The sequence below is a fragment of the Pyricularia pennisetigena genome (genome assembly GCF_004337985.1).
Source record: "Pyricularia pennisetigena strain Br36 chromosome 4 map unlocalized Pyricularia_pennisetigena_Br36_Scf_6, whole genome shotgun sequence".
Taxonomy (NCBI): Eukaryota; Fungi; Ascomycota; class Sordariomycetes; order Magnaporthales; family Pyriculariaceae; genus Pyricularia; species Pyricularia pennisetigena.
In genome coordinates this window covers 2,619,787-2,634,044 of record NW_021940918.1, presented here as the reverse complement: position 1 = coordinate 2,634,044, position 14,258 = coordinate 2,619,787, and the positions used below count along the sequence as shown (strand labels likewise).

Here is a 14,258-nt window from a genome sequence, read left to right as displayed (position 1 = left end):
AGAGAGAAAAAAAAAAAAAAAAGAAAGAAAAAAAAGTCTTTTTGGGGTGTGTCGGTAACGAGCTAACGACAAGCTAAGGTGATCAATCGAATTTTATAGCTAGTTGATCTCGGGGAGATGCGGTGCAATTCTTGGGTTTGGACGTGTATTTCTTATGAATTGGTCGCTGTGAGATGACTGTGGCCAATCTCAGCGACGATCGATTGACAAAAGCGACATTTGGAAGTGCCATTTCACAACCCAACTTTTATTTTAAAATCAATTTTAGAGCGCGTCTTATATATATATATATATATTGCATTAACAATTATTATTTATAGCTATGTGAGACATTAGAAGCCACGGCAATTTCTGTAATGAAATACATCACATACACATTTCGCCGCATGCGCCCATGTAAACACACCCCATTTTATTTTCTGCAGCAATCCTGCGCCAAGCTGCGCTCACTGCACACTGAAGCGGTAGCTGGCCTGCACGACGTACGGGTCGTCGCCGGGACCAAAGATCTGCTTCTTTTGACGTCCCCAGCTGGGCTGGTTGATGGCGTCAATGTAGTCCTGCACCTCGAGCACAACGCAGCCATACTTGGGAATGGTGCGAGGGAAATCCGGGTTGTCGGTAATACCCTGGGTCTTCTTCAGTGGCATAGTGCCGTCCTGACCACCGCATGAGTACATCTGGAAGGCCTCCTGGTCGGTGTAGATGTCAAGCTTGATGCCAGACCAGTCTGAAGACAGGGTCGCCACGGGTCCGCTCTCGCGCCAATCGAAGGGGCCGCTCTGGTCACGGTTGACAAGCCAGCAGTTGTCTGTGGTGGTCACGCAAAAAGTTAGTATACATGCGGAAAACTAGTCAAGGCTCAAAGATGTTTTCGTTCTTTGGGAGACGCTCACCGTATCCGGTGCAGTTGAAACCGCAGTTGCCAAGCAGCTCAGGTGATGTCTGGTTGGCGCCGATCTGCTTTGGTGCGCTCCAAAAATCGTTGACTGAGTATTTCTGGTTGGCTAGGATGTCGCCGGTTGGGATGAGGATGTTGTCAACGGCAACCCTCTGGCCACCATAGGGCATGTGGAAGGTGTGGTTGAAGATGGTGTTTGTCTCGTTGTTGGAAAAGCCATCAAGGTTCCAATAGGTGTGGCTGGTCAACATGATGGGAGTCTTCTTGGTCAGGGATAGGGCGACAATCTTGAAGTCCCACTGCATGTCCTTCAAGGTGTAGGTGACATACGACACCACCTCACCGGGGAAGCCCTCCTCGCCATCAGCATCGTGGATGGAGAAGGTGATACTGTCGTTGGAGTGCGAGACGACAGTGAAGTTACGCCAGTCCCACCCATTGGGACCTCCATGGAGGGTGTTGAGGCCCTCGGGGTACTCTGCCGTCTTGTGTTCGTTGGGCCGAATCTTGTACTGCACACCGTCGATCTCAAAGGTGCTGTTCTTGATGCGGTTCGCATACCTGCCGGGAATGCCACCAAAGTGATCATGCTTCTTGTCCTCGGTGAAGAAGGTGGCGTTGTCAAAGCCCGTGACGATGTCCCTCTCGATGCCGTGCTTGTCATGTATCATCAGGTTGGCTATCGATGCTCCATAAGGCACGAAAGCCGCTGAGATTCCTTTGCCATAGATCCAGTACTTCCCGTCCTTGTCCGGCTTCGGCGTCGACTGGGTCGAGTTTCCATTTGCCTGTGCTGCGCAGAGAGGCGCCAGCAGGGCGGCCAACGCAAGCAAGCTGCCTCGCATGTTGAGGATCAGATGAGTCTGCTACAGAGACTGACTGACTAAGAGCCGTTTCTTTTGAGGAATTGGCTGTGAGCTCGGGCTTGCTTAGGGCCAATTGACTTTTGGAGGAGGGTGAAGTGAGCGGGGGACCAAGGACAGCAGAGGTTCGCCCGCCGAGTCAAACGGACGTGCAGGTGAGATGCATTTTATACTTGGACCCGACATGGATCTGCACATCTGCCCTTGAACGTAGTAGGTAGACTCGGGCGATTCATCACGGTGTATTTTACTCCGAGCGGGGAAAGTGGAAGCTTCCAATCCCTGCCCATACCACATCATCACCCGGTAACATTTCAACAGAAAATAAACATGTGAGGGTCAAGACTTCGTTTTCTTTGGGGATCGTCACATACGCGCTACGTGAGCACCTGTCTGTATTAGAACTAGTCTAGGTACTACTACCAAGTGTCGTATGAGGCACCTCCATTCCCCACTTCGCTTCACTTTGTTACTTGGGGTAGGTTGCATTCATCCACAAAAGAGAATCTTGCAGGCTGGCAGAGCTCGCAGTTGGCAAGCATGGCACTGGTTGGTATGAAATAGACTAGACTTTTTAGTCGTCTTGACCGAACCTTTCTTTGCTTGTGGTTTTAACGGGTAATATTGATCAACCCCAACCTCATTTCCCGCGTCACTATCCTTCCTTGTCGTCTCGGAGGTTAACATTATCGCTATGTTCAGACCAGGGTTTTTTTTTTTTTTTTTTTTTTTTTTTGCCTTACGAAGAGCTTCGAGTCAAATTTGAGTGAGCGTCAAAGTTTGAGCAAATTACCTACAATCATGTAGTCCGTCAATGTAATGGCCTCAATTCCAACGCCCAAAAGTACATCCTGACCTCGATTCGTTTGTTTGTACCACACCTGGTAGTTCTCGACTAGCTCTGCTGCCTTTGCTTTGTTGCTTCGAGCAGCCGAAATTGCCTCAGCAACAATGACTCCCAGAAATCCGTCCAATCGAGTATGCTTTTTTTGGACAGGGTCTACCGTACAGCCGGGATTCAAGATATTTGATACCGCTAATTCGACATGGGCACGACGATGGAATGTATCATCGCCAATAATACCCAAATGAAGGAAAAAAACAAAAATTAGGCGAAGTGTTACATTCTCAAGGTACATGGAGTACTTTGGACAAGCTACGATTTGATCAGGCGGGGATTACTGACGTCTGCCCCGAACTGCATTGTCGCCTTCTATTGGAGCGGCACTGGCCTATGTTATACCCCGCAGTACCCCATGTTTTTACCGGCGACAGGGCAACAATGCGGGGTTAGATCCTTGGTAAAATGGCCAACCGCGCAGCTTGAGTTCCAACTTTGACGGATTACTACCAAATGCCCAGCCCGGCTGTTTTCTCAGGCTTGCTGATATAGCCCGATATTCTTACTTTGGTCGCCTCCCTCGGACAATTCCATCAATCACGATTATGAAAATGAGTTATGAGATAGTCTTGTGTTTCTAATCTAGAACTAGTTTTAGTTCGCGAAAAGAAAAGTATTCAGTCCATGTGTTTAGATGTGTGTCAATCTGGTGACAAAGACATTCGACTTGTTATCTTTTACTTATTTTCCTGTCTCCTCAATATCAGGCATGCCGTTCTCTACTTTGACTTGTCGGCGTTTCCAACAAGATTGAATTGTGCTAAAAATCTTGAATGCCTAACAAATACCGACACAACTTGTATAACACTCTGAAGAGCCATCGAAAAAATACCACTTCCTCGACTGTCTATACACAACTATGCTGCTCCTCCTGGCCAATTTGCTTCTGCTAGTCTGTTAACCCCATAGTGCTGGAGGGAGTCCATGGCTGCTTAGGCATCAATCAAGTTCTCCTCCGCTGGGTTTCCAGCCGCTGAGGTTCCAGGGGCGCTCGGCTTGTCCTGTGCCTTGGCCTTGCCCTTGCGCTCTGATGTCCTCTGGTAGTATTCGTTGATGATCTTGGCCGGAATACGGTTCAACATGTCTTTGCGGTAGATGCGGAGCAGAGACCAGGCAAGGTCCAGAGACTCGTAAATCGTGCGCGACTCATAAGGCCCCTGGTTGATGAAAGTGCGCTCAAACTTCTCCAAGAACTCGAGCGAGAGCTTGTCTTCAGCCGATAGTGCCTCTTCACCAACGACAGCCTTCATGGCCGCCGCGTCACGTCCAATGGCGTACTTTGCATACAGCTGGTTTGAAACGTCGCCGTGGTCCTTGCGCGTCATGCCCTCGCCAATGGCCGACTTCATGAGACGCGAAAGAGACGGGAGAACGTTGATGGGTGGGTAGATGCCACGGTTGTCAAGACCACGGTCGACGAAAATCTGACCCTCAGTAATGTAACCAGTCAAGTCGGGAATCGGGTGGGTAATGTCGTCGTTGGGCATGGTCAAAATGGGGATTTGCGTAATGGATCCATTTCGTCCCTCGACACGTCCGGCGCGCTCGTAAATGGTGGACAAATCCGTGTACATGTAACCAGGGAAACCACGGCGACCTGGCACTTCTTCACGCGCAGCCGAGACCTCTCGCAGGGCATCACAGTACGAGGACAAATCGGTGAGAATAACCAACACGTGCTTCTCCAGCTGGTATGCATAGTATTCGGCGGTGGTAAGGGCAAGACGAGGTGTGATAATACGCTCGATACTGTAGTATTGTTAGCTCAAGACTGACATCAATAGCGTCTGTTTGTGGCTCTATGGCGGACTTACGTTGGATCGTTAGCAAGGTTCAGGAAGAGGGTTGTACGTTCGAGACTGCCGTTCTCCTCAAAATCACGAGTGAAAAAGCGGGCAGTCTCCAAGTTGACACCCATGGCCGCGAACACAATGTTGAAGTTTTCTTCATGCCCATCGTGAACGCCCTTATTCGTAACACCCTCCTTGTTGACCAAGCTGGCTTGCCGGCAAATCTGGGCGGCAATCTCGTTGTGTGGTAGACCTGAGGCCGAGAAAATAGGAATCTTCTGCCCACGAGCAATCGAGTTCATGGTATCAATGGCGGAAATACCAGTTGAGATCATCTCCTCAGGGTACACCTACGTGTGGTCGGGAAATTCATCAGCATCTGCCCTCGTAATGTAGCTGGGGCGAGCGGGTTCATAGCGAGCAACATACTCTGGAGTAGGGGTTTATCGGCTGTCCGTTGATGTCCAAAAAGTCTTCAGCCAGCACCTTGGGACCCTTGTCGATAGGTCGGCCAGACCCATCGAAGATGCGGCCCAACATGTCTTCCGAAACACCAAGCTTCAGGTTCTCGCCGGTGAACTCGACTTTTGTCTAAATGGTTGTCAGCACGAGTCTTGTATAGCATAGATTACGATGATGAAGCGTGTTATACCTTCTTGACATCGATGCCCGATGTGCCCTCGAAGACCTGTCCACTTTTGTCAACCTCTGTCGCGTAGATTCGCATTGGCTTCCTATATTACCTGTACGACGGCACGGCTGCCTTCAATCCCCCAAGATTGTCAGTTATGTCACGTAGCCGTTGGTCGCAAGGATATGGAGCTGGGAGCTACTCACCTCGCGCCTCAAGAACTTGTCCTGACCTCGTGGTTCCATCGGGCAGGGTAAGGGACACGATCTCGTTATAGCTGGGGTTTTTGACCTGCTAGTTGTCAGAAGAGCCTGCCCCCGTTTTGATTGGGCTTTCTTTGCGAATCATACATTGTCGAGAATGACAAGCGGACCGTTGACACCACCGATGGTGTTGTACTTGATTCTCGGCAGTACCGAGTACGACGACGACTCTCGAGCGTCCGCCATTGCGCCGTTGGGAAGGGGAAATTTAACTGAAGCGATTCAAATAAATATCTTTCCAGGAAGCTAGCCTAGAAGAAGATGCGATTTCAGGTGAAGTGATTGATTGTATATGTAGATGGCCGATCAGGTCCAAGACTGATAGAGGTGGCGGCTGAGGTTGCTTGTGCTCCGTTACCGAACAAGCTCCGACCACAAGCTTGCCGCGAAAACAGGCCAATCACGCAACGTGACATCATGCCTTGCCCCACATATAACCACCAGCTTAGCTAACGGCGAAACTCCTCATGCAGCATCTGCTAGCTGTACGGCGTCGTTGATTTACTTTTTTTGTTAATTGTATTTATCATAACCTTTCCTTGCAGCTCGCCAGCTGGACCGGACAAGGAGCTGGTCTCGATAAACTGCCCACTCAAGTGTCCAAGGTGCATTGACACCTCCACCACTCGACACCAGTTGAATCTAGGGAAGGCTAGAGTGAATCCAAGCCAAACGCGACCACGAAGAACGCGCCTCTGTTCGATCGCCTTTGCGAGGCACATGCGCCACCCGCACGAACGCGATCATGTCAACCATATATAATACGGAACCTCAGCCAACAGCGTCAGTCATCCTTCACACATCGGTTGGCGAACTGTCGGTTGAGCTTTTCGCCAAGCAGACCCCTCTAACGTCGCGCAACTTTCTTCAGCGCTGTTTGGACGGATACTACGACAATACAATTTTTCACCGTCTTGTTCCTGGCTTCATAGTCCAAGGTGGTGATCCCACAGGCACTGGCAATGGTGGCGAATCAATCTACGATGGAGGTGCGCTCTCGGGTGACCTAGACCCGTGGCCTATGGACCAGCGAAGAGGCAAGAATGCAGGACCTCTGGGCATCAACTTCAAGGATGAATTCCACTCGCGTCTCAAGTTCAATAGGAGAGGATTGCTGGGCATGGCAAACGAGGGGGCGCCAGACACAAATGGCAGTCAGTTCTTTTTCACCTTGGACAAGGCCGATGAACTCAACGGCAAAAACACCATGTTTGGACGCATAGCTGGCGACACTATCTACAACCTGGCAAAAATAGGAGAGGCCGAGGTCGCGGAGGGAACCGAACGGCCACTTTATCCTATCAAACTCGAACGCGTTGAGATACTCGTCAACCCATTCGAAGACATGAAGAAGCGGGAAAGAGTTGCCAAGGTTATAGAAAAGGCACCAGCCCCAGCCAAGAAGGCCAAAAAGAGGAAAGTTGGTAAACAACTCCTCAGTTTTGGTGACGAGGAAGGGGAGGGGGAAGAGCTTCCCATACTGAAAAAGCCCAAATTCGACACAAGAATAGTGATGGACGACGAGGCAACAGAAATGCCCGTCAGGCAATCCAAGGGCGAAAAAAATGCAGCGGTCAAAGAGGCCAATCTTTCAAACGCTTCTGCGGCAGGAGCAGAGGCAGGTGTTAGCGCGGTCGGGACGAAGGGCGCTTCCGCATCATTGGACAGTACCGCAAAATTGCGCGACGCCCCACAGAAGCCGAACGAATCCTCGGGATCACCTCCCCCACTACTAACACGGATCCAGCCGAGATATGGCGACGACGAGCCGGCGCCAGAGAAGGATACACGAGCTAAAGACAACAGGACAGCACTTGAGAGGGCAAATGATGAAATTGCTTCCCTCAAAGCATCTATGCGCCGAAGCGTGAATTCTGAGCCCATCAAGGAGCAAAAGAAGTCGGCGTTGGAGCTGATGATACCAGAAACGTCGACGAGAGGCAGGAAGAGGCGAATGGGTGCCAACAACAATAATGTTGTAGAGGAACAAAAGACGATGGACCTTTTGAAAGCCTTCCAATCCAAGCTTGCGGAGGCTCCGAGCACAAGCACGAACGCGCAGGAATCTCCGGCCGGAGAGCATGCAATGGGTGAGGGAGCGACAGGGGATGCGGGTGAAAAGCCGGCAGAGGACGAGGGTGAAGTATGTGATCTGCATTTCATCATTAACTGCCAGAGCTGTCAAGCCTGGGATAAGCTCGAGGGCAAAGACGAAAGTGATGACGAAGGATGGATGTCACACGCTCTCAGCTTTGCGGCAGATAAGCTCGGAAAGGACCTCAACTACAGGAAAAAGGCCGAGGAAGAGCTCATCGTGATCGACCCCCGTGAAAAGGCGCGTAGCTTAAAAGAGGAAAAACGGCAGGAGAAAGGGACCCGGACAGGAGGGTCCGGTCGGGCATGGGATCAAGCCCGGAATGCGCAGATGGCAAGGTCTTCGAACCTTGCAGGCAGAGGCGCGAAGTAGGGCGATATCCTTATTATGATGCAACATACCTAGCCAAGTTGGTCTAAGTAAGTCGTCTTATTTCCCTTGAGTCTCGATGGCTTGAGATCTGTGATATCATATCATGTTCGGATTTGGCGACAGGCTTGGTCTTGACGCAAGCACGTGCAAGTTTAATTTTTTTGCTACTGTGCCTTTAATTATCGAATATAGATCAAAGATACCCCCAGTTCAAGTTTCGGCCATGTTTTTAGTATCTTGGATATGCAAGTCAGTTTGGGCGACTGACTGCCTGTGAGGATTGGTCGGGTGTCAATACGTGCCGTAGTATCAGGCCATCTTGAAAATGAAAAAGTTATAGTTAGTAAGAACCCTGTCTTTCCAAATGAGGATGAGGCTCCTGAGCAAATGCTCCTAAGCAAAAGAGGGTCTTCCGGAGCTTTGCTCCGGGTGATATTAAGGATATCCTTGCCCTTCAGCTTTGTTTGTGTTATATGATTGGCGGGTTCGGGCCCGGGGCAGGTTGCGGGACATGGGCAGGGGGGTACGGATGCATGCGTGCGTTCAACGATAAAAATGTCATCGAGATCACCAACCGCTAAGTACCTCGTCTGTAGTGAAAAAAGAATGGTTCCCATGGTATAGGGGCCAACGTTGAAGGTGTGGGCTGGCTACATAGCCTGCCCTGCATGCATGGTTAGGTACCTTAATTGCCATGTAGGGAGGATTGTGTGAGGGCGGTCCCTGCGACGTACGACTCGCGGACGAGGAACGCTTAACCAGCGGTGGGCGGCTCAGTGGAGACAAAAAGTCCTTGGTGTCAACTTTTGGATCGATTTACTCCTGATATTCGATCTCGACGGAATTTACACTCCACAAAAAGCTGGCATCCAGAGTTGATTTACCGTAAGTGATAATGTCCAATTCTGGAAACACAGCACAACCACAGCGCGGGTTTGGCCGCAGAAATGCGAGCATGGAGATTCAAAGTATCAGGGTTTTTTTTTTTCTTTTTGCTCGAAAAGCTCCGGCTCGAGCGTCCAACAGTCCAGGCTAGAGAACGGATAAAAGCTTGGGAGCCCAAGCCACCAACTGACGGTCGTCGCAAGCACCGCATCACATCGCATCGCACCGCACCGCACCGCACCGCACCGCACCGAAAATACAACTTCGAGACAGTTATACCGACATATATTTCATTCTCATAAAATTATCTGCAGGTTGGGGAAGGACTATCTTGTTTATTAACCTAAACCCGACTAGTGCCGACCGGGGGGCTCCTGCGTCCTAAATTTTTTGATCTATCTTTGACTCTTGTCATGATTTCCGGTGCAGACATTCTGATAATTTGAACGCTGGGATCTCTGCAAATCAACTACGCCTCCATACCAAATAGCAAAGTGGTGTGGTGCCCGCCTGCATCCGCTTGCCTATTCCAACGAATGCAAGCTGCGCCTTGAGGCAGACAAAGTCACCACCAGCTCGCTCTGGACTTCTGAGACAACCTCAAAATTCATTACGGACAACTACCCCCAGGAAAGGCTACCCCACATTGGATTGGTCAAAGTCTGGAGGACAAAGCTCTGGTGTTGTTCTGACCAAAAGCAAAATCCACATTTTTTCCCTTTCTCCCTTATAATATCCCTTGATCATTTGTCTACTTGTCTTTACCATCCAGGCGCCTACCACGGCGGCCAGCTCCAGAATATCGGACTCTGCCGTCTTCCGGCCGGAACAGCCGGATGGAGTTGTCCGGAAGCTCCTTCAGCTAAAGACTACGAAACAAAGTCATTGATGCTGAAAATCAATGTGAAAGGGAAAGCGGTCCACAGTCGACCAAGTTGTTCCAAACAAGGGACCTTGAGAGATATCTACCTAGGTCATAGGTAGCTGCCTATATAGAAACAGACACTGGGTGAAAAAAAGCCAAGAAACCCACGAGGCACTTCCTGCGAGAATATACGCCTCGCAGGAAAGCATCAATCAAGTGTTCGCTCGCTCGCCGTCATCTTATTCGCACTCGCCGGCCTACGCGACCGACAGGCTCGTCGCATCGCATCGCATTGCATTGCGCGACCACATCAAATCGAACGACCATAACAAGCGCCCCAGTCCATTTGGGCAACACTCAGCTAATCACCACCCAACATCAGATCACAATTCTTCCACTTCAACCTTGCATTTCTCTAAAATCAAGTTATTTACCCCCATTTTTACTCAAACCCGCAAAATCACGATAAACTTACTGGCGCTTTGCATCTGCATGTGAGCCGTCAGTCCTACAACACCTAGCACCCCGAGACTAGTTATCTGGATACCAACCATATCGGACGTTCATTGCACGTTGGGTTGGGCACTCGTTTTCGGGCTCAAGCTCACTGCTGTCGCCCGTTGTCTTTGCACCACAGTTGAGTCGCCGGTTTCATCTTGCACGTGTGTCGACGGGACGTAGAGGCAGCACTCCTGCAACGATACGCTGCGGCCTTGGCAGCTTTGTCGACTCCCACTGATTTAACACAGTACTGGTCTATTATTGGAGCCCCAAAAGACAGCTGCAGCCCGGCCCTCTTCAGGCCTTTCCGCGCCCGTCAAACCCCGCAACACTGGAGCTGGGCCGCGCCCCATAACTTTACTTGACCTAACCTGGCACCAACCAGTGCAGTGCGCAGGCCGAGAAAACCGAAAGATAGATTTTCGGCGTCGGAAAATAATAAAAAAAAAATACAAAGTTCAACGCAACTTTCGTCGCAAATGTTCGCTTCCATGTCTCCGCCGAATCCCAGGAAGCGGGCGGCCCCAGGCGCAATACCTGCAGTTCAAATCCCGACGACCGTGCAGCAGTACCAATCGCCCTACGCCACCCCACTGGATCAGGTTTCACGCTGGAACGGCGCCGAAGTCTATGCCACTGACCCGATCACACCGGGTCCAAAGAACATACCGCAATTCAACATGACCGAGCCGCACTCCCCATATCCCAACGCCACCACTCATCAGCCATACCAGCACCCGACCATTACGACGCCTGGGCCGACAAATGTCATTGCCCGACGACCTGCGGGCTCCAGCCGCGCCCTCGTCACCCGCCAGCAGTACGATGGCCTCTCGACAGACTCGTGGCCTTCATTCGGCGACGAGACCGCGCTGATGCCTGCCAGTGGCGTCGTCAACCCCCTCGATGAGAACGACAACATTGCGCTGCTGGAGGAGCGGGCCGCAAGAGCGAAGAGAGAAGCCCAGGCCAACAGGAAGCAGATCCCACCATTTGTTCAGAAACTTGGCAGGTAAGTCGCCCTCCACAACCTTGTGACCGTGAATGACTGGTCCCAATAAATACCTCACTATAGTCTGCTAACATCGCGCCACAAATTCCAGCTTCCTCAACGAGGAGAAGAACACGGATCTCATCCGATGGTCGCAGAAGGGAGACTCGTTCATAGTCTTGGACGAGGATGAGTTCGCCAAGACTCTAATCCCCGAGCTTTTCAAGCACAACAACTACGCCTCGTTCGTCAGGCAGCTCAATATGTACGGCTTCCACAAGCGCGTGGGTCTCTCGGACAATTCGATGAAGGCGAGCGAACGAAAGAACAAGAGCCCGAGCGAGTACTACAACCCTTACTTCAAGCGCGGTCATCCTAATCTTCTCTGGCTTATCAACAAGCCCAAGAGCGGCAACTCTAAGAAGAGAAATGCCAAGAACAACGACGGTGCAGAGGCCGAGAGTGATGAGGACACAACACCCACCGTCGAGGACATCAACGGCGCTGGCTATGTAGGGGCTGCGCAGAACTCCTCGAGGAATGGAGGCACCGCGCAGGGCGACCCGGGATCGCAGGCTTTGCAGAAGAAGGACTTCCAAGTGGTCAAGGAACAACTGAACCAGCTACAAAACCAGCAAAGGGCAATATCAAACATGATACAGAGACTCCGTAACGACCACACGGCACTATACAATCAGGCGCTGGCATTCCAAAATATGCACGAGCGCCACGAAAACTCCATCAATGCCATCCTCAATTTCCTCGCAAACGTTTTTCGCAAGTCACTAGAGGAACAAGGTGGAAACAGTAACCACACGATGCAGGACCTGTTGGCTAGCATCATACCTAATGGTGGGAGTGGCAGCCAGATGCATCAAGGCAGCGTCGTGGACTTGGGGGAGTTTGTGCAGCAGCAACCAGTTGATCACTCCAACGTTGCCGACAACACTCCCAAGCGGGGTCAGCGCTTGTTGCTTCCATCTCGCGGCGGTAGGGGTTCGGCTACCACTACAGGGGCCAAGTCGCCCTCTGGAAATTATCCAGCTTCGCCTCGTGGTCAGATGGGATCCGTCACCGAGTTGTTTGACAACTCGCCAAATGACGGCACATCACCACCAGACTACCTCAGCAACGACCTGGGCCAAAGCCCCCAGCAGATGATGAGGATTATCGATGCTACCAATGCCGCAGGGGCATCCGCCGACATTGATCTGCCCGACATTGCAGCCAAAACTCCCGTCACTCTCAGCAGCGACCAACGCAACCAGATGTTAAATCTCATGGCCAGCCAGGCCACGGCGCCGCCTTCTACTTCGTCTATCCCTGCAACAGCAAGCCCAATGCCAGCCACGACTGCTGCTACATCACCCCAATCTATCCCTGCCGTGTTGCAGCAGCAGCGACAGCAGCAGCAGCAGAAGCAGCAGCAGAGAGCAACTCCACCGCCTGCCCCGAATCAGACAGCATCTGGACTGGTGTCATCGCCCGCCAACTCAGGCCTTGGAGCTTCTCCACCCAGATCACTCTCGCCCCTCATGTCGTCCATGCCTCCCCCACCGTCTCTTCATGATATCTCCATGACGCAAGAAGAGCTTGACAGCCTGCAGCGCTTGCAAGAAGACCAGAGGCACAAGATTGACGAAATATCTCAATTCTTGGCCCCCCTCTCACCTTCAGGACGAGTGCCTGGTGTCGATGACGCTGGCAACGCAACAACCGTCTCCCCTGGAGCAACCGGCAGCTATTTCCCGGACATGACAGACAACATGGACATCGAGCAGTTTTTGGATTCGAGCGCATTCGGGACTTTCGACGCAAGCGGCACTGGGGGCTCTGCAGATGACTTTAACTTCAGTCTTGACGCTAACTACGACGGGTCTACCCCAGTTGCTGCATTTCCATTGGGAGCGCCCATCACCGAGTCCCACAGCAACACACCCAGCTCCGCGGCGACGGAAGAATATGTCATAAAGAAAGATTTTACAGAGAATGACGGCTCCCGCACAGGTCCAGATGCGAAACGGAGGCGAATGGGTTGATCTCAGGGATTCGAGTTGAATCAGTGCGGCTTATTGACTCGTATGCCTTTTTTCTTTTTTTTTTTTTATCTGCTCCGGCGAGGGCTTTACGTTTTGTATCCAGACTTGTTCGCGGCGTATCGACAGTGTGATATGCTGGCTGGTTCTACTTTTTTTTTTTTTTTTTTTTTTTTTTTTTTTTTTTCTCTTTTTACATCACACTCGGCGTTGATGGTACGGATATATCGGGTTTTACAATACCTTCGTTTGGGCGGCGGCAGCTTTTGTCAAAAACTGATGGGATCTGGGTTAAAGATACCGGGTGACAACCATCGTGGATTTACTCTAGACGGTACACACAAACTAGCACGAAGAAGGCACTTTTTTCTGTGATGTCGATTAGAACTCTATTCTCGGGGCCATAAGATCACGATGAAGATGACATAACCTTCCGTCAGCCCATTCAGGATCTCTCAATTTGCACAGCATTCCGGCGGATCCGTGCTGGTGACGATGCCACGTCGCGCACACTGTTTGGGGTCTGTGTCTGAACTGGGTTTCGTCCATGCAAGGTGAACGTCAGATGTCGTCCAGTAATAACTAGCAACTAGGTAGGCTATTGATGCCAAGCCAGTACTGGGAAGTTGATGATAGCGAACGGACCTTCTGACTTCAGAAATACAAGTAACATGTGTTCCATGTAAGCAGCTCATACTACCCAAGTAATCAATTTGATGCCGTGGAGTGATGGGTAAACCGGTATTGATGGCTTCTCAAAAACTACATCGTGTGATGTATGAAGGCAACTGAAGGGGTATATGGTCAATTCCGGCTTCTCGTATAGGGTATATATGGTAACATTGAAAACATGGCCATGAAGTCATACTCTCCTGATAATGAGAGCTTGATTGCGAGTCAACCCCGGCTGGACCGTGCGTATATCATACTTTGACGTGTGCCTCAACTCTAATGATCAATTCTTTTGTCGATTTTTTATTTATTTTCTAATTCTACGATTAATCAGGACCAGACTAGCATGTATACCGCTCTTATGTATGATGGCCATTACTCAGTCAGTCTTGTTACCATCGCTAGAAATTTTGCAGGTTGCATACGCTCTGTTCAAACGCTACTTTGACCATGGCACACTCCAAGGGCAAGCCAAAAAAAAAAAAAAAAAAA

At 50.7% G+C, this 14,258-nt stretch overlaps 4 protein-coding genes across 4 annotated transcripts; 2 read left to right on the top strand and 2 right to left on the bottom strand.

The window, feature by feature from the left end:
- Window positions 1-446: 446 nt before the first annotated feature.
- PpBr36_06378 (uncharacterized protein) lies at window positions 447-1,746 on the bottom strand (the record flags this gene model as incomplete). The annotated part of the gene is made up of 2 exons (XM_029893523.1): window positions 447-811; window positions 897-1,746. 2 exons carry the CDS (start codon window positions 1,744-1,746, stop codon window positions 447-449), a joined length of 1,215 nt encoding a protein of 404 aa, XP_029746401.1.
- A 1,851-nt stretch (window positions 1,747-3,597) lies between these two features.
- On the bottom strand, window positions 3,598-5,535 carry PpBr36_06377 (uncharacterized protein; the record flags this gene model as incomplete). The annotated part of the gene is made up of 6 exons (XM_029893522.1): window positions 3,598-4,414; window positions 4,480-4,805; window positions 4,885-5,046; window positions 5,108-5,163; window positions 5,293-5,377; window positions 5,437-5,535. The coding sequence occupies 6 exons, from the start codon at window positions 5,533-5,535 to the stop codon at window positions 3,598-3,600; spliced, it is 1,545 nt and encodes a 514-aa protein (XP_029746403.1).
- A 559-nt stretch (window positions 5,536-6,094) lies between these two features.
- On the top strand, window positions 6,095-7,816 carry PpBr36_06376 (uncharacterized protein; the record flags this gene model as incomplete). The annotated part of the gene is made up of 1 exon (XM_029893521.1): window positions 6,095-7,816. The coding sequence occupies one exon, from the start codon at window positions 6,095-6,097 to the stop codon at window positions 7,814-7,816; it is 1,722 nt and encodes a 573-aa protein (XP_029746560.1).
- Window positions 7,817-10,546: 2,730 nt separating this feature from the next.
- On the top strand, window positions 10,547-13,097 carry PpBr36_06375 (uncharacterized protein; the record flags this gene model as incomplete). The annotated part of the gene is made up of 2 exons (XM_029893520.1): window positions 10,547-11,079; window positions 11,171-13,097. 2 exons carry the CDS (start codon window positions 10,547-10,549, stop codon window positions 13,095-13,097), a joined length of 2,460 nt encoding a protein of 819 aa, XP_029746405.1.
- Window positions 13,098-14,258: the final 1,161 nt, after the last annotated feature.